The sequence below is a fragment of the Diabrotica virgifera genome, chromosome 2, assembly GCF_917563875.1.
Source record: "Diabrotica virgifera virgifera chromosome 2, PGI_DIABVI_V3a".
NCBI lineage: Eukaryota > Metazoa > Arthropoda > Insecta > Coleoptera > Chrysomelidae > Diabrotica > Diabrotica virgifera.
Window position 1 is genome coordinate 130,442,057 of NC_065444.1, and position 23,057 is coordinate 130,465,113.

The window sequence follows — 23,057 nt, forward strand, 5'->3', positions numbered from 1 at the left end:
TTAGTTCGCCAAAGCTGTGGTATATATTTTTACCTTAAATATACTTACGTTTTAAATACTGAATTTACGTTTTTTAATGTTCCGTAATATGTAATTATAAATTAATATTAGCGCCATCTACACGATATATGTGAAAGTAGCCGAAGTAAGAAATTAATATTTCATCAATAGAACGTCAAAATGATTAGCAAAATCTTTAAAAAATCTATTACAATTTAATTACTTTTTAGCGTTGTAAATATTAAGCGATAACAATTAAATAATAAATTTAAAAATTACCGGTGAAAGTTGAATAGTAATCCACTAGGATCGACACCAGCGAAGCTCAGAGCGTATACGCTGTGAGCTCGTACGTAGAGGGGATATTTATAAAATCGCGAGCGCCAGTAGTGGCAAGTCTGTAAACGTTTACCGGAAATTTGACATAAATGTCAAAGTGATTAATTTAAAATGAAAATTAAAAACATTAATTATAAACAATATTAGTTGGTCAAAGCTGTGGTATATATTTTTACCTTAAATATACTTATGTTTTAAATAATGAATTTACGTTTTTTTAAGGTTCCGTAATATATAATTATAAATTAATCTATTAATCTTACCGCCATCTACACGATAATTGTGAAAGTATCCGAAGTAAGAAATTAATATTTCATCAATAGAACGTCAAAATGATTAGCAAAATCTTAAAAAAATCTGTTACAATTTAATTACTTTTTAGCGTTGTAAATATTAAGCGATAACAATTAAATAATAAATTTAAAAATTACCGGTGAAAGTTGAATTAGTAATCCGCCAGGAGCGACACCAGCGGCGCTCCTAGCGGATTTCTAATTCAACTTTCACCGGTAATTTTTAAATTGATTATTTAATTGTTATCGCTTAACATTTACAACGCAAAAAATTAATTAAATCGTAATCGATTATTTTAAGATTTTGCTAATCATTTTGACGTTCTATTGATAAAATATGAATTTCTTACTTCGGATACTTTCACAATTATCGTGTAGATGGCGCTAAGATTTTTAGATTAAATTATAATTACATATTACGGAACATTAAAAAAACTTAAATTCAGTATTTAAAACGTAAGTATATTTAAGGTAAAAATATATACCACAGCTTTGACCAACTAATATTTTTTATAATTAATGTTTTTAATTTTAATTTTAAATTAATCACTTTGACATTTATGTCAAATTTCCGGTAAACGTTTACAGACTTGCCACTACTGGCGCTTGCGAATTTGTAAATATCCCCTCTACGTATGAGCTCACAGCGTATAGTCTGGGCACAGTATATAGGTTTATACAACAATCAGTATAGTCACTTGCCGTGAAGTACGTTATGAAAAAATGTTCCATTTTTCCCACTGCGCATCGAGACCTTGCAGCCGGACGCAAGCGCATAACAGCGTGTGTTATACTGCTCAACATTATTTTTGATACACTGCTCGAAAATAAATAGGACAAATTTGAAATAGATTTTTCGAAATAAGGAATACTTTTCTACAATTAACGTTTACGAAGCTCTTGACAATTTATCGATAGTTTCATAAATAATTATTACTGTTGTTCTGAAGACTAAATGTATCAGCTTTAATGGATTCATTGAGATAATAAGTGCGTTCGCGGGTGCCTGTCGGCGACAAATTAGCAGCAAAACGCATGCGCACTTTAAAATTATATAAATAATATCGTTAATAGATAAATATACAAGGTATATTTACCTATTATAATTTAATAATTAGTTATTAATATTAATTAAAAGTAAATATACCTTGTTTATTTATCTATTAACGATATTATTTATACTAAATGAGGTTAGAAATTGTCGGCGACAATTTGTCAACTGTACCCGCGAACGCACCTTATGTATAGTATTTTTACTACAAAAACGTTATTACGTAGGTCAAAATTTTTGACGTAAGAGAACTGTCAAAACATTAGAATGTGACTTTTCATTATTGCCGTGTTTATAATAAACATAGCAATAATGAAAAGTCACATTCTAATGTTTTGACAGTTCTCTTACGTCAAAAATTTTGACCTACGTAATAACGTTCTTGTAGTAAAAATACTATACCTACGATTTTCAACTAAATAATTTTTTCTATATAAACAAAATTTTAGTCTAACAATGGGCTCTACTTTATCTTCATTGGTCTTCTTCTTCTAATGCCTACTCCACTAATGAAGGTTGGCTATAACCACTGCAAATTAGTTTCATTATTAGCGAATATATTTATGGATTTCTAAAGAAATATTGTTTTCACTCAGTTTTGAAAAAAATGTGAAAGCGTTGAATTATATACGTCCGTCTGTCCGTAAACACAACTCCTCAGTCATTAAACCAGATAGAATGACAAATGAGGTGTCGGATGAAAGCTTATATAATCCAAGGATGGTACTAAAGGTGAGATATTTGGCAAAGGACTTCCAGTTTTAAAAATGCAATGGGAAATACGGTTTTAAATTCTCCGGGATAGTACAAGCGATATATTATTCGACGCGCCGTAGCAAGAGGAGTCTTCCTTCTTGTAGGTAGGCTTTAAAGACTGTTTCTTCTTCAATATTAGCCTCCTAAATTGTTTAAATTATCGCACCATCTTTTTCTTAGTCTGCAAATACCTCTTCATCCATTTGGTGACTTATCTCGTGCTATTCGTACTATCCTATCCTCTGCCATTCTACTAATGTGTTCGTTCCACTCCAGTTTCCGTTTTGTCACTCATCCATTTAGGTATGTCTTCTACATTGCATGATCTTCTTATGTTTTCGCATCTCTCTCTATGCAATAGACTTTTCCCTGATATTCGTCTAAGTATTTTCATCTCGGTTGTTTCTAGTAGTCGTCTCGTTTTAGATGTTTCAGGTCTTGTTTCTGCCGTGTATGTCAATATAGGTCGAAATGCTGCTTTATAGATTCTTGCTTTTGTGTCTTGTCTTAGGTGTTCGTTCTTCCAGATTGGAAGAGATTAAGAGATCCCAGCGCTTTACTTGCTTTTAAGCTTTCTTGTAGTACTTCCTCTTCAACATCTCCGTAACTGGGTATATCTATTCCCAGATATCTAAACCTTGCTTCCTGCTTTAATATTTTCCCATCAATTTCGATTTTACCTCGTAGTGGGTATTTAGATGTCATACATGTGTTTTTTCTGCTGATATTATCATATATTGATATTGTATTTCTTGGCTGTTGTATTGAAGATGTGTGTTAATCTGGAGATTGTCTTCTGTCTTGGCGATTAATGCGGCGTCGTTTGCATAACCTAATATTTGGAGTTTTTTGTTCCCCATTCTGTAACCATGATCTTTAAATACTGCTTCTATTATTTCGTCCATTATTAGATACATTAAAGAGCAGTGGGCTTAACGGGTTCCCTTGTCTGACTCGGCTTTGTACTGGTATAAACTGTGTTAGTTTTCCATTTATCTTTGCCTGTATTCGATTATGGAAATATGTAGATGTTTTCGATGGTTCGTATAATATTGATTGGCATGTATCTTCTATACAGTAAGTGTAAGACGTCTTCGACTTGGATGCGATCGAAAGCCTTTGTCAGGTAAAACATAGATATGCTGTTTATTGTACTCGATGGCCTTTTCTGTGATTTGTCTTAGTACGGAAATAAATAGTACAATACTGGCGTCTACGCTACAAACGCATTCAATATGCTAAGGAAAATGTGGTCTTCACATCAGATGACAATTAAAACCGAAAGACTATTCAACAGCAACGTGAAGACTGTATTACTATATGGAGCAGAAACTTGGAAAGTGTCAAGAAAATGTATTGGACAGATGCAGGTATTCATAAATAAATGCCTAAGGAAGATTCTTAACATTTACTGGCCAAACCGTATATCAAACCAAGAGCTATGGACAAGAACTAACCAGAAACCTATGTATATCTAAAATAATATGCAAAAGGAAATGGAGTTGGATGGAGCACACACTAAGGAGACCTGACACAGACATAGCGAGGCAAGCCCTAGAATATACACCACATGGAAAGAGAAGACCAGGTAGACCCGTAGAAATGTGGAAAAGAAATTAATGCTATAGGGCTTTTCATTGATTGTCATTTGCTTCGAGCTGCTGTCATATGTTGTATAATCTGTGTATAATACTAATATACACAGAGATATGTCAACAATAGATCAGGCTAGTCATATGCCACTCAATGCATCGGGGTGTAACGCTGATATCAAGTACGGTGGTCTAGCTATCTTTGTCTGTCGTGCGAGTGTGAGCGTATCTACCAAGAGGTGGGAGTAATGGAACGACAGCTACACAGAGGCGGCAGCCATCATATGCTAGAGAGAGAAAGCTGAGCGCCAGTAGAGAGAGAAAGATAGACCACCAACCCGAACTGTTCTGCGTTACTCTATTTTTCGAACTGGCCTAATCTATTCTGTTATATCTATGAATATACACGGATTATACAACATATGACAGAAGCTCGAAACAAATGACTGTGAATGAAAAGCCCTATTGGGAAAACCTGGACAGAAATAAAGATCAGTGCAAAGGATAAGACAGAATGGAGGCAGACAGTTGACGCCCTATGCTCCGCATGGAGTGAAGAGGAATAAGTAATTAAGTAAGTACTGGCGTCTACGCAGGATCTTCCGGATCTGAATCCTTGTGAGAAATCTAAAAAACGAAGTACTGATGTCTTGTCAAGAGCTAATGAGAAAACTAATAAGAGGACTTTTCTATAGAGGAAAAAAATAATAATACATTCGAATTATAAATTATATTTTGAGAATTTCAATTTTACAATACCAATTTTATTTTTTACAGATATATTCCCTACAAGCATTTCAAATTCATCCTTAAAATAAAGTTTAATAGGTACATAAAATGAACTTATAAATTTCTGTTTTGAAAGGGTTGTAGATACCTACTATATACCTACTCAGATCTATACCTACTCAGCATCATATTGAGAAATCACAGAATCGTAAATATACAGTAATGAGCACTCACACTAATAACCGGCAAAATAACGCAAAAGATGGAAAACATATTAACTTGTGAGATAAAAAGAGATGAAACTGGTAGAAGTGGAACTTATCGTTATAAACGAATAAATTAACATAACCTTGGATAAGAGTTTTAATCTCCATTTTTCACTTTGAGTGATATTGGGCTAGTTTCTGGGTCCGTGTATTTTCATACACCACCACACAAACCCGCCGACACCAATGTAGTTTAGAAATAGCTATCTCTAAACTACAGTGGAACCAGCGGGCTTGTGGGACATGGTATGAAGGTACACAGACCTAGAAACTACCCCAATATCACTCACAGTGAAAAATAGAGTTAGCAGGTTAACACTCTTAGCCGACGATAACATTACATAGTTTCCCACCTTTAGATCTCTGTGACAGGAGTATTTTATAAAATTCTCCTGGCACAGTGACAGTTCTCATACTCATCTGATACGTCTAAAGGTGGGAAACTATGTAATGCAATGTTAATTTATATGTTTATATCAATAATTTCTCTCAGTTTCATCTCTTTTTACTTCAGAATGCATCCCATGTTTCCCATCTTTGGCGTTATATCCCATATTTTGCCAGTTATTAGCATGCTCATCACTGCATATTGGACTTTTTACACATAGTATCTTAGAATCCCTTAGAAGTAAATAATAAATCATGTACCTAGTTTTATTTTCATCAATAAATTCATGAAAGTATGACTGATGTTGAAAATTCATTTGACATACTGGCAAATAATTGTAATTCCTTCAGAGGAGGTGTCCCTAGAAAGAATAACATATGTTTTATATTAAAATATATTAAATTCATATTGATTAGCAGAATAAATAGAGTTTTTAGGTTTAATTCTCCTCATTCACATAATTTAATACCAGATAATGTCGCCCTACTTCCATATGCTAATGACCTAGTTTTTTATATAACAGCCTAAACCCCATTTTGGACTCCATTCACATTAACCAATATTATCAGATATTCATGAATAGTGTCACCACAATCTTCTTTAACAACATACTATTCTTTCATAGATCTGGTCGTTATCACAATATAATCCCATATATACCAAAAATTCATGCTCGAGTGAGAAATTGGAAAGCCAAGCAAAGGATAGGAAAGAGTGGAAGCTGATTCTGGAACAGGCCAAGACCCACCATGGGCTGTAGAGCCAATGCTGATACCTAAAAATGAACTCAAATATTTAGTGGTCTTTTTGTCCCGCAATCTTAACTAGAATAAGCATATTGAAAATATAATTGGAAAAACTATTAAAGGCATGGCTGTGCTGCCTAGTAAGGCCCATATAGATTTTTGAAGCATCTTTATGAAACCAGCACGTAAACAATTATTATAGATTTAAAAATTAGACTCACTATGGATAGAGTAGTAAGATGATACAACGAATGCAGAGGTAACCATCTATATTTGTTATCAATGGTTTCTAGGAACATGGTTCTTCAAAACAGATGTCAATGATTTTTAGAGTTTAGATAAAGACGGTTATGTACACCTGGTTCCAAAAAAAACTGATACGACTCTTGACGCGTATTTTGTAGAAAATTGAGCAGTGTATTTTGAAGGATAAATACTTAATATTTACATACTGTCAATGTCACTGCCAAATCTTAAAATTTGTCAGATAGCTTATTCTGTTCCACGGTTATTAGACTTTATTATTAATATTTTCTCCGCAACTGAGGGTATCTTATCAACTGTATTGTTTTTAAACAATAGATGATAAAATAAAAGTATTGACAGTTCAAAAATGTGAACATTATCGCATTGTGTGTGGCCTAAGTTTGGGCTGAAAACTGAAATGTATTACATTTTTACAAAATTTTGGAATATGTTTAATTACGTAGAACAATTTTAACAGTTGTTTTCAATACAGATTTCAATCATCTACAAATAATTTCTAATGTCTTTTGATGTCAAATAATTAGGGAAGCTGGAATTCAACAGTTTAAAATTTTACATTGAGTTAATGCAAAATTGTGACGCATGTCAAAATTCTCAATGTATTTTAATCGTATTCATTTTTTTTCGAATCCTGAGAAAACTAATAAATATTTTTGAAAATTTTAAACTCAGAATGAAAGACTACATTATTACCGAGGGCTGAAAGTCCCTGAAAACTTCTATAATATTTATTTTAATAAGTTACAGGGCTGAAAATAAAAAAAGTGTGATATTTAATTTCAAATATTTCATTCAATAGAAACTGCTTGTTTATTCTAAGGGGCTTTCCCCCCTCGGTAATAATGTAATCTTTCATCCTGCGTTTAAATTTTTCTAAAATACTTATTAGTTTTTTCATGAATCAGTTGTTTGTTGCTTGTTTATTTTATTATTTGTCTGTCATAATCAATATGTCAGATCAATCAAATACACTGCTCAACATGATCAAATCTTACTAAGAGTCGTATCAGTTTTTTTAGGAACCGGCTGTACCAAATTCATGAAAAAAATTTACACTTTCTCAGAATCATCCAACGATTTGAAACATATACTCATACCTTCAATTATATATGTCATAGATTCCCTTAAGGCACTTTGCCACTGGTTGTAACTTCTCAATAGATGTGCCTACAGAATTACAAAATTATCATTCCAAGACATATTTCGTTTATTTTATTTTGCGTTGTTTTGCAACCCGCTTTTCAGTATTTCTGCAAAGGCCTGCTCCTCAAGATGCATATTTAAAAGTTAATGTAACAACACTGAGGACTGTTATTCATAGAAAGTTTATCACATTGAACAATTTCTTTTCATTCTGCAAACCTAAAACGACAGCACGTCAAAAATGATGTCAATGATATTAAATAGAATTTACGTTCTTACCGATTTTCATCCATGGGGCTGTGCCATGGGCAACAGGAAGAAACTCAAATTTTTATGGTGCCTGGAATTTTGCCACATAAATAAACACACACATTGCCTTTGGGTTAAATTCATCATAATCCCAATTCAAAATCACCAACCTTCTTAGAAAACTGGAGAAATACCACAGTAATGCACATTAAATTCGAAGTAAACCAACTTAACAATTGCAAAATATGAGAAAACAATAATAAATAACTCTAAATAAACAACTGTTTGTTTATAAGGTTATGTTTGGAATAAACATACATAAATAAACCAGATCTAGGAAGATTACGAATTTTTTACTAACTCCATATCATCGGTAGCTGATGAAACAATACCTTGGCTTCACCCTCCTAATAATTCCAAATACCACATTCCATGGTGGGATGACTCATGTGCTGAAGTCGTCTCTGCGAGAGTGTCTGCCTTAAAAAAATTTAAAAATATCCCCTCAATGGAAAACTATATCGAGGCTAAAAAGAATATAGCCAAATCAAGAAAATTCCTAAAATCAAAACGTAAAAATAGTTTCAGACTATTTTGCAGTAAATTAAATAGAAACACTCCTCTAAAAGTTGTGTGGGAGAAAATTAATAAGGTATCGGCTTCGAAACCTTCAATATATACACAATTGCCCTCTACTCCTATATCCCACGAAATTCTATGTTGCTTAACCCCCCTTTCCGCTGTCAATAAAGTATTGGTTAGATCTCCTCAAGCCCTAGAACCGCCATTTGCTCTCGACGAGTATCAGAACTCCCTCTCAATTAAATCTGACTCGGCTCCTGGTTTGGATCAGATTTCCTACTCAATGTTAAAAAATCTTCCCGTTGTTGGATCTTTGTTATTAATTCAACTTTTTAATGAAAGTCTTAGAACGGGTATAGTTCCTGTTCAGTGGAAACAATCAGTAATTTTACCTATAATCAAAAAAGATAAAGATTGTAATAATCCGTTAAACTTTAGACCAATAGCTCTTTCATGTGTAGGCAAAATGCTCGAAACTCTTATAAAGAATAGAATAGAGTGGATTGTGGAACATAATAAGATTTTTAATCCACTACAACTAGGATTTAGAAGGGGTAGAGGTTGTACGGAATGCCTTACATACCTCACCTCAACAATTCAAATAGGCTTCGCTCAAAATCAATACACTGTTGGCATATTTCTAGATATCTCTTCTGCTTATGATAATGTCAATATATCACTCTTGTATTCCAAATTATTAAAGTATAACATTCCAACCCAACTGGCTAATTTGATTTTCTGCCTTCTAAATGATAGAGAGCTATTTGTCAAAGACAAACTGGGACAAACCCATGGCCCAAGAAAATCAAGTCTGGGACTACCCCAAGGTTCCCCATTAAGCCCTATCCTCTTCAACCTATATTGTCTTTCCCTGTATAATTTAATCCCCTCTTCATGCAAACTAATTCAGTATGCAGACGATTTGGTTCTTCTGATTAGAGGGAGTGATATTAATGAATTGGTAATTAATGTAAATAAATTATTGATTCAGATGGAATCATGGTTGCTAGACCACAATTTAAATCTGTCTAAGAACAAATCTTCTGCAATATTATTTACAAAAGGAAACACGAAAATCTCTCCCCCTAACGTAATATTTTGTAACCAGAATATTGGTTGGGTGGATTCCGTCAAATACCTGGGGGTAAATATTCAAAAAAACTTAAAGTGGAATTCATATGTAAACTCAATAGAACTAAAAGTAAATCGTGGCCTGAATGTGATGAGAGCTCTTTGTGGGACTTATTGGGGAAGTGATCCAAAAACCTTACAAATTGTACACAATGGTCTGATTCAGAGCCATCTGGACTTTGGCTGCCAGGTAATTTTCGATTGTCCAACTTCCTTAATTAAAAGATTGGAGAAACTAAAATACAAAAGTATCCGAATTATAACTGGATGCATGAAATCTACCCCAATTCATGCTCTCTTAAGTGAAAGTGGTCAGATCTCGCTTAAATCTAGATGGGAATGGCTTAGCTCTAAATTTATATCAAAAAATTTAATGTTAATTGGTAACCCAATTATTTCCGCTCTCGACCTGTTAGACTTGGCAATTCAAAGGAACCAAAATCATTGGAAAAACAGAAGTATTCCATTTCTAGTGCTTTTAAAAAACAAATTTAAAGGTACTTATCCCAACTTATATTTAAGTGACTTATACCCATGCCATAACTTTGAACTAGACCATCAATTATCAACAATTCCAATCATAAATATCCAATCTAATCGTTCAGATGAACTTGCCTCAGTTCAACTCCAAAAAATAATTCTAAATAAACCTAGTCACACCAAATTCTTCACGGACGGCTCGGTTGGTGATGAAGGATCAGCAGGCTTTGGTGTCTTTAGCCGAGAGATCAACTATTCTTATACCAGTAAACTACCTAAGTATACCCAAATATGTACGGCTGAGATTGTCGCAATTAATCATGCCCTCCAAATTATTTTGAAAAATGGGATTAAACAAGCAATCGTCTGCTCGGACTCTAAAAGTGCCTTACAGAAAATAGGCAGATCAACCTATTCTATGGAAACAGAACATTCATCGTTCATGACCAAGAGAGGCATCATTGAAGCGAAAGAAAATAACGTTAATATTAGTCTGGCATGGATTCCAGGACACTCGAATATTAAAGGGAACATGGTGGCTGATAAACTAGCTAATATAGGTAGAACCTTAAATGTAGCTGCTGGTATCACTCTTCACTATTCCAACTTTCTACCAGACATCAAGCATTCCATCTGGAATCGGTGGAAGCAAGAATGGCAGGGGAAAAATCGAAATAATTCATTTTACTCTAAAATTGTAGGTCAGATAGATAAACTCCCCTGGTACCACAATTTTGCATACCAAGACAGAAGACATATAACCACCATTATTAGAATGAGGACAGGTCATTGTGCTACTCCAGTTCACCTATTCAGGATAGGAGTAAAAGATGACCCATATTGTGACTGTGGCCGAGTTGGGTCCTTAAATCATCTGATTTTTGAGTGCCCTATAAATATGTCACCCAATTTTGACCTATATAAAGAATTAGCCAAGACAAATATCCCTACTCCCATTGAAATTTGCCTACTTATGTCCAACCTTAATCCACGTAGGATTAACCTGATCCTTAAATTCCTTAACTTAGCCAAACTTAATTTATAAATTAATCAATTCCCAAATTTGAATTAAAAAAATTAAGAAGAAAAAGATATAAAAAGATATTGGACCTCCAAATGATAAAAGCCTTAACCCTTATGGTATAATATTGCCTTTCCTGTAGGGACTGTCTGGCCCTATACGAAGATGTTCCTGCTAATATATATTTAAAAAAAAATTGAGGCTTTAACATATATATTTGGAAATATTCGACTGCCCAGAGCAAGACAAGAGTATTTCCCTGGTGTAAGCTGGGCGAATTATCCCGAGGGATATAACCCAATAAAGGAAGAAGAAGAAGAAGAACCAGATCTACTCACTGTTGCCAAATGTCACCAATTTAGATAGTTACTTGTGATTAATTGTTTGAATACATTCAATCAATAATCAGAAAATATTATTTTTCAAATTTTATACAAGTGTGTACGTAAAGGATTTTACCATTTATGAATTTAATTTTCAGCTTTTTGAAAAAAATCGATAATCATAATTATTTTATTATAATTTTGGAATATTCTTTATCGGAATATTTTAAATCTTGCAACAGCAACATTTTCCTCCTAGTCTACTGCGCAGTCTGCTAGGAGTTTCTGCAAGCGCAGGAACCGCATAAAAATCATAGAGTGAACTAACTGTTTCGAATAGCAAAAAAACTGTGGTCTGGGTCTGGGTCACAGTTTTTTTGCTATTCGAAACAGTTAGTTCACTCTAGTTTTTATGCGGTTCCTGCGCTTGCCGAAACTCCTAGCAGACTGCGCAGTAGACTAGGAGGAAAATGTTGCTGTTGCAAGATTTAAAATATTCCGATAAAGAATATTCCAAAATTATAATAAAATAATTATGATTATCGATTTTTTTCAAAAAGCTGAAAATTAAATTCATAAATGGTAAAATCCTTTACGTACACACTTGTATAAAATTTGAAAAATAATATTTTCTGATTATTGATTGAATGCACAAACCATACATACTTATAGACGTTTCACGAGCATGTTAATCTTTCGGATCGAATTAACGCCATCTCTTGATTGGAATGGGAATTAAATTGACAAATTTTAGTTAAGTGAGAATTTCAATTTATAAATTTTGCGGGATTTTTGATGAAATTTCGCAGGAAATTAAAACAACAGAAAGACAATTCAATGTTTTATTCCATATTTTACTGAAAACTTCAAATATTCCAATTTGTTTTCAAAATGCTAATCACTACTGCTATGTGTCACGTGAAAGCAGTGATGTCGATGTGTATCGAGTTGAATAAAAATTTTTTAAAGAATCTTGCAGGATGATTGTTTAGATAAATATTACCTTATAATCTTTTACAAACTTCCAAAAATATATAGGTCCGAAATGTTGATGACACACTTGTCTATTGGAATAAACTGTTTCAGGATATATTATATTGTTTTTGTTTAATGTGGAGAAACACAACACGGGATGATCAATGCAAACTAAAAATTCTACTCATAAAAACAGAGAGGAGGTTACTACACTTGATTAAAATTGTGATTTAATCTAATTAAAAACGTAACACCACTATAATAAAATAATTAAGCCACAAACTGTAAAATAAAAAGTAAATGACAAATTAATTTAATTGTCAACTGTCAGTTGTTAAATATGACAAGAGAATTGACTGACAGCGACATCTCTGGATTGGAATGGTAACTAATTTGCTGTCTTGACCTTGACAATTTACGTGAAACGTCTATGAGTATGTATGGTTTGTGATTGAATGTATTCAAACAATTAATCACAAGTAACTATCTAAATTGGTGACATTTGGCAACAGTGAGTAGATCTGGTTTATTTATGTATGTTTATTCCAAACATAACCTTATAAACAAACAGTTGTTTATTTAGAGTTATTTATTATTGTTTTCTCATATTTTGCAATTGTTAAGTTGGTTTACTTCGAATTTAATGTGCATTACTGTGGTATTTCTCCAGTTTTCTAAGAAGGTTGGTGATTTTGAATTGGGATTATGATGAATTTAACCCAAAGGCAATGTGTGTGTTTATTTATGTGGCAAAATTCCAGGCACCATAAAAATTTGAGTTTCTTCCTGTTGCCCATGGCACAGCCCCATGGATGAAAATCGGTAAGAACGTAAATTCTATTTAATATCATTGACATCATTTTTGACGTGCTGTCGTTTTAGGTTTGCAGAATGAAAAGAAATTGTTCAATGTGATAAACTTTCTATGAACAGTCCTCAGTGTTGTTACATTAACTTTTAAATATGCATCTTGAGGAGCAGGCCTTTGCAGAAATACTGAAAAGCGGGTTGCAAAACAACGCAAAATAAAATAAACGAAATATGTCTTGGAATGATAATTTTGTAATTCTGTAGGCACATCTATTGAGAAGTTACAACCAGTGGCAAAGTGCCTTAAGGGAATCTATGACATATATAATTGAAGGTATGAGTATATGTTTCAAATCGTTGGATGATTCTGAGAAAGTGTAAATTTTTTTCATGAATTTGGTACATAACCGTCTTTATCTAAACTCTAAAAATCATTGACATCTGTTTTGAAGAACCATGTTCCTAGAAACCATTGATAACAAATATAGACGGTTACCTCTGCATTCGTTGTATCATCTTACTACTCTATCCATAGTGAGTCTAATTTTTAAATCTATAATAATTGTTTACGTGCTGGTTTCATAAAGATGCTTCAAAAATCTATATGGGCCTTACTAGGCAGCACAGCCATGCCTTTAATAGTTTTTCCAATTATATTTTCAATATGCTTATTCTAGTTAAGATTGCGGGACAAAAAGACCACTAAATATTTGAGTTCATTTTTAGGTATCAGCATTGGCTCTACAGCCCATGGTGGGTCTTGGCCTGTTCCAGAATCAGCTTCCACTCTTTCCTATCCTTTGCTTGGCTTTCCAATTTCTCACTCGAGCATGAATTTTTGGTATATATGGGATTATATTGTGATAACGACCAGATCTATGAAAGAATAGTATGTTGTTAAAGAAGATTGTGGTGACACTATTCATGAATATCTGATAATATTGGTTAATGTGAATGGAGTCCAAAATGGGGTTTAGGCAGTTATATAAAAAACTAGGTCATTAGCATATGGAAGTAGGGCGACATTATCTGGTATTAAATTATGTGAATGAGGAGAATTAAACCTAAAAACTCTATTTATTCTGCTAATCAATATGAATTTAATATATTTTAATATAAAACATATGTTATTCTTTCTAGGGACACCTCCTCTGAAGGAATTACAATTATTTGCCAGTATGTCAAATGAATTTTCAACATCAGTCATACTTTCATGAATTTATTGATGAAAATAAAACTAGGTACATGATTTATTATTTACTTCTAAGGGATTCTAAGATACTATGTGTAAAAAGTCCAATATGCAGTGATGAGCATGCTAATAACTGGCAAAATATGGGATATAACGCCAAAGATGGGAAACATGGGATGCATTCTGAAGTAAAAAGAGATGAAACTGAGAGAAATTATTGATATAAACATATAAATTAACATTGCATTACATAGTTTCCCACCTTTAGACGTATCAGATGAGTATGAGAACTGTCACTGTGCCAGGAGAATTTTATAAAATACTCCTGTCACAGAGATCTAAAGGTGGGAAACTATGTAATGTTATCGTCGGCTAAGAGTGTTAACCTGCTAACTCTATTTTTCACTGTGAGTGATATTGGGGTAGTTTCTAGGTCTGTGTACCTTCATACCATGTCCCACAAGCCCGCTGGTTCCACTGTAGTTTAGAGATAGCTATTTCTAAACTACATTGGTGTCGGCGGGTTTGTGTGGTGGTGTATGAAAATACACGGACCCAGAAACTAGCCCAATATCACTCAAAGTGAAAAATGGAGGTTAAAACTCTTATCCAAGGTTATGTTAATTTATTCGTTTATAACGATAAGTTCCACTTCTACCAGTTTCATCTCTTTTTATCTCACAAGTTAATATGTTTTCCATCTTTTGCGTTATTTTGCCGGTTATTAGTGTGAGTGCTCATTACTGTATATTTACGATTCTGTGATTTCTCAATATGATGCTGAGTAGGTATAGATCTGAGTAGGTATATAGTAGGTATCTACAACCCTTTCAAAACAGAAATTTATAAGTTCATTTTATGTACCTATTAAACTTTATTTTAAGGATGAATTTGAAATGCTTGTAGGGAATATATCTGTAAAAAATAAAATTGGTATTGTAAAATTGAAATTCTCAAAATATAATTTATAATTCGAATGTATTATTATTTTTTTCCTCTATAGAAAAGTCCTCTTATTAGTTTTCTCATTAGCTCTTGACAAGACATCAGTACTTCGTTTTTTAGATTTCTCACAAGGATTCAGATCCGGAAGATCCTGCGTAGACGCCAGTACTTACTTAATTACTTATTCCTCTTCACTCCATGCGGAGCATAGGGCGTCAACTGTCTGCCTCCATTCTGTCTTATCCTTTGCACTGATCTTTATTTCTGTCCAGGTTTTCCCAATAGGGCTTTTCATTCACAGTCATTTGTTTCGAGCTTCTGTCATATGTTGTATAATCCGTGTATATTCATAGATATAACAGAATAGATTAGGCCAGTTCGAAAAATAGAGTAACGCAGAACAGTTCAGGTTGGTGGTCTATCTTTCTCTCTCTACTGGCGCTCAGCTTTCTCTCTCTAGCATATGATGGCTGCCGCCTCTGTGTAACTGTCGTTCCATTACTCCCACCTCTTGGTAGATACGCTCACACTCGCACGACAGACAAAGATAGCTAGACCACCGTACTTGATATCAGCGTTACACCCCGATGCATTGAGTGGCATATGACTAGCCTGATCTATTGTTGACATATCTCTGTGTATATTAGTATTATACACAGATTATACAACATATGACAGCAGCTCGAAGCAAATGACAATCAATGAAAAGCCCTATAGCATTAATTTCTTTTCCACATTTCTACGGGTCTACCTGGTCTTCTCTTTCCATGTGGTGTATATTCTAGGGCTTACCTCGCTATGTCTGTGTCAGGTCTCCTTAGTGTGTGCTCCATCCAACTCCATTTCCTTTTGCATATTATTTTAGATATACATAGGTTTCTGGTTAGTTCTTGTCCATAGCTCTTGGTTTGATATACGGTTTGGCCAGTAAATGTTAAGAATCTTCCTTAGGCATTTATTTATGAATACCTGCATCTGTCCAATACATTTTCTTGACACTTTCCAAGTTTCTGCTCCATATAGTAATACAGTCTTCACGTTGCTGTTGAATAGTCTTTCGGTTTTAATTGTCATCTGATGTGAAGACCACATTTTCCTTAGCATATTGAATGCGTTTGTAGCGTAGAGGCCAGTATTGTACTATTTATTTCCGTACTAAGACAAATCACAGAAAAGGCCATCGAGTACAATAAACAGCATATCTATGTTTTACCTGACAAAGGCTTTCGATCGCATCCAAGTCGAAGACGTCTTACACTTACTGTATAGAAGATACATGCCAATCAATATTATACGAACCATCGAAAACATCTATTTCCATAATCGAATACAGGCAAAGATAAATGGAAAACTAACAGTTTATACCAGTACAAAGCCGAGTCAGACAAGGGAACCCGTTAAGCCCACTGCTCTTTAATGTATCTAATAATGGACGAAATAATAGAAGCAGTATTTAAAGATCATGGTTACAGAATGGGGAACAAAAAACTCCAAATATTAGGTTATGCAAACGACGCCGCATTAATCGCCAAGACAGAAGACAATCTCCAGATTAACACACATCTTCAATACAACAGCCAAGAAATACAATATCAATATATGATAATATCAGCAGAAAAAACACATGTATGACATCTAAATACCCACTACGAGGTAAAATCGAAATTGATGGGAAAATATTAAAGCAGGAAGCAAGGTTTAGATATCTGGGAATAGATATACCCAGTTACGGAGATGTTGAAGAGGAAGTACTACAAGAAAGCTTAAAAGCAAGTAAAGCGCTGGGATCTCTTAATCTCTTCCAATCTGGAAGAACGAACACCTAAGACAAGACACAAAAGCAAGAATCTATAAAGCAGCATTTCGACCTATATTGACATACACGGCAGAAACAAGACCTGAAACATCTAAAACGAGACGACTACTAGAAACAACCGAGATGAAAATACTTAGACGAATATCAGGGAAAAGTCTATTGGATAGAGAGAGATGCGAAAACATAAGAAGATCATGCAATGTAGAAGACATACCTAAATGGATGAGTGACAAAACGGAAACTGGAGTGGAACGAACACATTAGTAGAATGGCAGAGGATAGGATAGTACGAATAGCACGAGATAAGTCACCAAATGGATGAAGAGGTATTTGCAGACTAAGAAAAAGATGGTGCGATAATTTAAACAATTTAGGAGGCTAATATTGAAGAAGAAACAGTCTTTAAAGCCTACCTACAAGAAGGAAGACTCCTCTTGCTACGGCGCGTCGAATAATATATCGCTTGTACTATCCCGGAGAATTTAAAACCGTATTTCCGATTGCATTTTTAAAACTGGAAGTCCTTTGCCAAATATCTCACCTTTAGTACCATCCTTGGATTATATAAGCTTTCATCCGACACCTCATTTGTCATTCTATCTGGTTTAATGACTGAGGAGTTGTGTTTACGGACAGACGGACGTATATAATTCATCGCTTTCACATTTTTTTCAAAACTGAGTGAAAACAATATTTCTTTAGAAATCCATAAATATATTCGCTAATAATGAAACTAATTTGCAGTTGTTATAGCCAACCTTCATTAGTGGAGTAGGCATTAGAAGAAGAAGACCAATGAAGATAAAGTAGAGCCCATTGTTAGACTAAAATTTTGTTTATATAGAAAAAATTATTTAGTTGAAAATCGTAGGTATAGTATTTTTACTACAAAAACGTTATTACGTAGGTCAAAATTTTTGACGTAAGAGAAGTGTCAAAACATTAGAATGTGACTTTTCATTATTGCTATGTTTATTATAAACACGGCAATAATGAAAAGTCACATTCTAATGTTTTGACAGTTCTCTTACGTCAAAAATTTTGACCTACGGAATAACGTTTTTGTAGTAAAAATACTATACATAAGGTGCGTTCGCGGGTACAGTTGACAAATTGTCGCCGACAATTTCTAACCTCATTTAATATAAATAATATCGTTAATAGATAAATAAACAAGGTATATTTACTTTTAATTAATATTAATAACTAATTATTAAATTATAATAGGTAAATATACCTTGTATATTTATCTATTAACGATATTATTTATATAATTTTAAAGTGCGCATGCGTTTTGCTGCTAATTTGTCGCCGACAGGCACCCGCGAACGCACTTATTATCTCAATGAATCCATTAAAGCTGATACATTTAGTCTTCAGAACAACAGTAATAATTATTTATGAAACTATCGATAAATTGTCAAGAGCTTCGTAAACGTTAATTGTAGAAAAGTATTCCTTATTTCGAAAAATCTATTTCAAATTTGTCCTATTTATTTTCGAGCAGTGTATCAAAAATAATGTTGAGCAGTATAACACACGCTGTTATGCGCTTGCGTCCGGCTGCAAGGTCTCGATGCGCAGTGGGAAAAATGGAACATTTTTTCATAACGTACTTCACGGCAAGTGACTATACTGATTGTTGTATAAACCTATATACTGTGTCTGGGTCTTTGGTAGCCGTAAACGTCAACTGTCACTGGACAGCTGTTTTATGAATTTATATTTTGATTTTAATGGGATTTTCAAATAAAAACAAAAATTTAATTTTAAATTGATGTTGGAATTTTTAAAATGTCCCTTACTCCTGGGAGTGTCAGTAAATTAAGCCCATATTCTAATAGAATAAGTAAAAGTCTTTTAACACCATGCCGCAGAGTGGGTCTTTCTAGGAAAAGGAAAACACCAAGTAGTATTACAAAATTTTTGTCAAATGATTTAAATAATTCAAAGTGTAGTCTTCTTGAAGAAACTATTTCTGAAACTACTCCTATAAACAAGAAAAGTAATGTTACAAGAAAAAGTAAAGTTGTGTTTGATAGTCACAAAGAAACAACTTCTGAAAATTCTGAAATTACAAAAACAGAACATAGGGCTAAAAAAAGTCTGAATAATTGTTTTAAACAAGAAACATATGTACCTTCAGAAATATATAAAGAATCGATAGAACATATAAACTCTAGTAACAAAGTTGTAAACATATCAAATGAAGAACCAGTGAATGTAGATGAATGTAGTGTTAGTCTAATTAACAAAGATTATGAGACTGAGTCTTTACTTCATCACCCATTAGATAATAATGGAGTCGAAAAAACCAATGGCACAATTTGTAAATCTTTGAATTTGCTACATGTTAAAAATGATTCCAGCATTGAATTGGATTCTATTTCTTGTGAATTTACTGACTTAAAAGATCAAATGGTTAATATCGAGTATTGCAAGGAAAATATTTCTGAAAAAGGTATAAAAAGTAACACTTTTAAAAAAAACCATAATGAAGTTAGAGATGAAATAAATGAACAAGTCAATACAGATGTGGGTTGTGACCTCAAGGTACAAGAGAATCTTGCAAAATTAAAGCCACATGAAAAACCAATACTTGCAGAAAAAAATGAATCGAATGTCATCAAAAACTGTAAGATTTATATTTCAAAACTTAGTGAGGAAGATATAGCAACTTTAAAAGGTAATATATAACTATTTTTATGCTTTTTGTTATTAGTTTATCCGATGCCCTGAAGGGTACTAAGGATTACGAGAAAGAAAGAAAGGTGTTAGTTTATTTGCATATTTAGAATCTTCCAAAATTAATTTTTCAATAGAGCTACAGCCCAAATTGAGCCTTGGCCTCCTGTAATTTCTGCATCCATTTATGTAGTCCTGTGCCACTCATCTCAAAGTTCAAAGTTCAGAGAATTGTGTGCATCTAGTGCCACTTCACTCAGCTGTCTAGCAATGGCTATAGAATGCTGCTAGTACTCTTTTCCCTGCCTTGTAAGAAGCGACTTATAGGGAGGGAATGAGAGGTGAGGTGTTGAGATTGCACAAACAGAGGATGCTTTATCTTCTGGTCGATGATCTAGGTTCACAGTATCTGAGACAAGCTCATATGGAACCACTCTAGTCTCATTCCACATAATCTCGGTGAGGTAAAGCGAACTGCAAGCTCAAAACTTCTAACCACCAGATAGATGTAAGCTTGTGGTACATGGTACATGCTCACTTGTCCATATTATGTATTAGGTCAGCGTTTCTTAAACCCACAGGTTCCACAGAGATCACTTACAGGTTTCACGAAAGTTACATGCTCCTTTGTGTAGTTTGCTAAAGATAACTGTGGTAGGTAATAATAAAAGTAATGCAACTAAAATCGCCATAAACGAAATGAGGTTAGTAATGACCTCTACAAGTTATCAACCCAGATCAGTTACTAAAAAACTAAGGAAATATGAAAGTTATATGTGTTTAGGACTGATATAAGTGATGATCATAATGATAATCATCGGTGTGTTACATGCAACAAAGTTCGACCAAATAGCGCTATGTCTCCAGCTAAAATGCGTCATTTAGAATCTGTTTATGGCAAGGTTAAAGAAAAACATGTTTAATTCTTTATTCAGAAATTTGACGAACTTTTAAAATTACAAATGGTTATGGTTCAAACCACAAAAACAGTGAATGAAAAAACAACTGAGGCTTCTTACTTTGTCAGCTATCTGACAGCTCAACGCAGTGAAGCATACCCAATTGCGGAAAATCTTATTAAACCTTCATGTATGGAGATGGTAAAATATTTGTTAGGTGAAAACTCTGAAAAGAAATAATAAAAATAAGATTGCATCTTATTGATCTTTATTGGCAATACAAAATTATTATATTAACAATAACTGAGATTTTTATTTTTAGGTGATCCAACATCTATACCATTATCTGATGAGGAGGAAGAAGAGATAATTACGGTTAAGAAAAAGAAGAAAACAATACTATTAGATGATGATGATGAGGATGATGATTTTCATGGATATTCTAAAAGAATTTACCAGAAAGTCAATACACAGTCCCCCAAAAAATCAAAAGAGAAAAAAACGTCTAACGAGAAAAAAACTTCAAAAGAGAAAAGGAAAATGCGAAGAATTTCATCAATAGCAAGTGTGAGCACAATTGAAGATGACGATGATGCCTTTACATCAACTCCGGATAGAGAAAAAAATGAAAAACAAGATTTAATTGTTAGAATTAAAGAACTGGAAAATATTATCAGAGACAAAAAAACAAAAGTAGACAATTTAAGAAGAGCTTCTGTATACAAGTCAAAACATAATATCGAAGAATTGAAAAATATTACTGAAAAGTGGAGGCAAGGGTGTATTTCTGGATTAAATGGACTTCTAAATCAACTGCAAACTCATGGACCAATCGATATGCCTACTCTTTTAAGGAATTTACAAATTCCAAATGAAGTGATATCTAAAGTATTTGTTGGTGTTACGTAAATTTTCAAAAAATTCCATGTACCTACCTAATATTCTAGAACTGTACTCTACAATATCATACAAGTTAGTTTAATATAAGTCAATTTCACCCCTGCTTTAATTTAAGGAGATAATTACCTATATTTGTAGTATTTTTAGTGGCAACAATATTTACAAAGCAACATTGGGTGCATTTGAATAATATGGATAATATATGTTTGTGTTCAATCTAAACGAGGTGAAAAGATATTGAAACTTAATTATTATGTAAAAATAGTTAAAAATAAATTATTTTATAAATAATGTTTTTAATTGGAAACATGTTAGTAATTTTTTATTTAAAAAGAACCTCATAATATCTATTAAAAGGCGTTATATAGCTGCTTATTTTACAACCAGCAGATGTATAAAACAAATAAATGCAGCTATTGCTTCAGCATTAGCTTGATAAATAGAAAAATATTTTTCTTTCGTGGAATTTATGGCTTTGGTGAGAACCAATTAGCCAGACTATGTTAGATTGAATAATTAATTTGTGTAAATTGTTTCATAATATCAAACTTGAGCATGATATATTCATTTGTTTTGTTAGTAATATGTAGCATTAGTAAAGTGTAAGGTGTTTAATTTTTTTTACAGCGCTATATAGGGCATCAACCCAGTTCAACACCCCGGAGGTTTCAGCCCTCTTTGTGTGTGTGTTTTTTTATTTCTTTTTTTTTGTTTTTTTTTATTTTATTTATTTCTTTATTTTTTTTTATTTTAATTGGTTTATTATTTTTTTTTTGTAATCACCTTTTTTTCCTATAATGCTTTACATTTAGTTTCTTTTGCAGAATTGCTCACAAAAGTGGTTAGTAATTTTACAGTTTATGATGTGTTGATGAAGTACATAAAGTATATAATTATTTCCTGAAAAAATAATACAATTTAGGTCTATTGGAAGGTTTATCTTGTAGTGAATTAAGTTTTTATATAGTTTATTAATGTTTACATTATTTATTGGACATTCAAGTAAAACATGTACCAATGTACCCATTTTACCACAACTACAAAGTGGATCGTCTGTAATTTTCATTTTGTGCTTATAATAAGGTGTTAGTGCATGGTTTGCACGTATTTGATTTATTATGGCGACAAAGATTCTGTTTGGTATTTTGTGAAACAATGGTTTTCTGGGGATTCTTAGCTGGTGTTTACAAAAGTTTGTTCCGGTTGTTGATGCACTGTATAGGTTTTGCCACATCTCATTTATTTTGTTTCTTTGATTTAAGAATAAATCGGACGGGGGTAGTTTAAGATTTAGTTCTTCTCCTGATGTTGGAGCTGTTTTTGTTAAGGCATCCACCATTTCATTACCTGTTATACCTGCGTGTCCCTTTACCCATTATGACGACTTTATTCTTGATGTGTATCTCATTATGGAAATACGGGATTTTTACTTCAATATGATTAACTGATCTATTTATTTTAACATTTTTAAGTTTATCT

The 23,057-nt window shown here is 33.1% G+C and overlaps 1 protein-coding gene and 2 long non-coding RNA genes across 3 annotated transcripts; 2 read left to right on the plus strand and 1 right to left on the minus strand.

Moving 5' to 3' along the window:
* Nucleotides 1-4,746: 4,746 nt before the first annotated feature.
* On the minus strand, nt 4,747-8,149 carry LOC126880203 (uncharacterized). The gene is made up of 3 exons (XR_007696479.1): nt 7,850-8,149; nt 7,525-7,789; nt 4,747-6,189 (listed from the first exon to the last, which is right to left on the minus strand). It is a non-coding gene; the product is annotated as an uncharacterized LOC126880203 (long non-coding RNA).
* A 4,637-nt stretch (nt 8,150-12,786) lies between these two features.
* Nucleotides 12,787-15,310, plus strand: LOC126880202 (uncharacterized). Its single transcript, XR_007696478.1, has 2 exons — nt 12,787-13,153; nt 13,214-15,310. It is a non-coding gene; the product is annotated as an uncharacterized LOC126880202 (long non-coding RNA).
* Nucleotides 15,311-18,736: 3,426 nt separating this feature from the next.
* On the plus strand, nt 18,737-21,869 carry LOC126880197 (uncharacterized). The gene is made up of 2 exons (XM_050643984.1): nt 18,737-19,780; nt 21,001-21,869. The coding sequence occupies exons 1-2, from the start codon at nt 18,889-18,891 to the stop codon at nt 21,585-21,587; spliced, it is 1,479 nt and encodes a 492-aa protein (XP_050499941.1). The 5' UTR covers nt 18,737-18,888; the 3' UTR covers nt 21,588-21,869.
* The last annotated feature ends 1,188 nt before the right edge of the window (nt 21,870-23,057 follow it).

Bases quoted from the DNA above. Each gene is read 5' to 3' on its own strand.
- LOC126880197 (XM_050643984.1), top strand. From the start codon at position 18,889: ATGTCCCTTACTCCTGGGAGTGTCAGTAAATTAAGCCCATATTCTAAT. The intron at 19,781-21,000 runs GTAATATATAAC...TTTTATTTTTAG, and splicing joins AGATATAGCAACTTTAAAAG to GTGATCCAACATCTATACCA.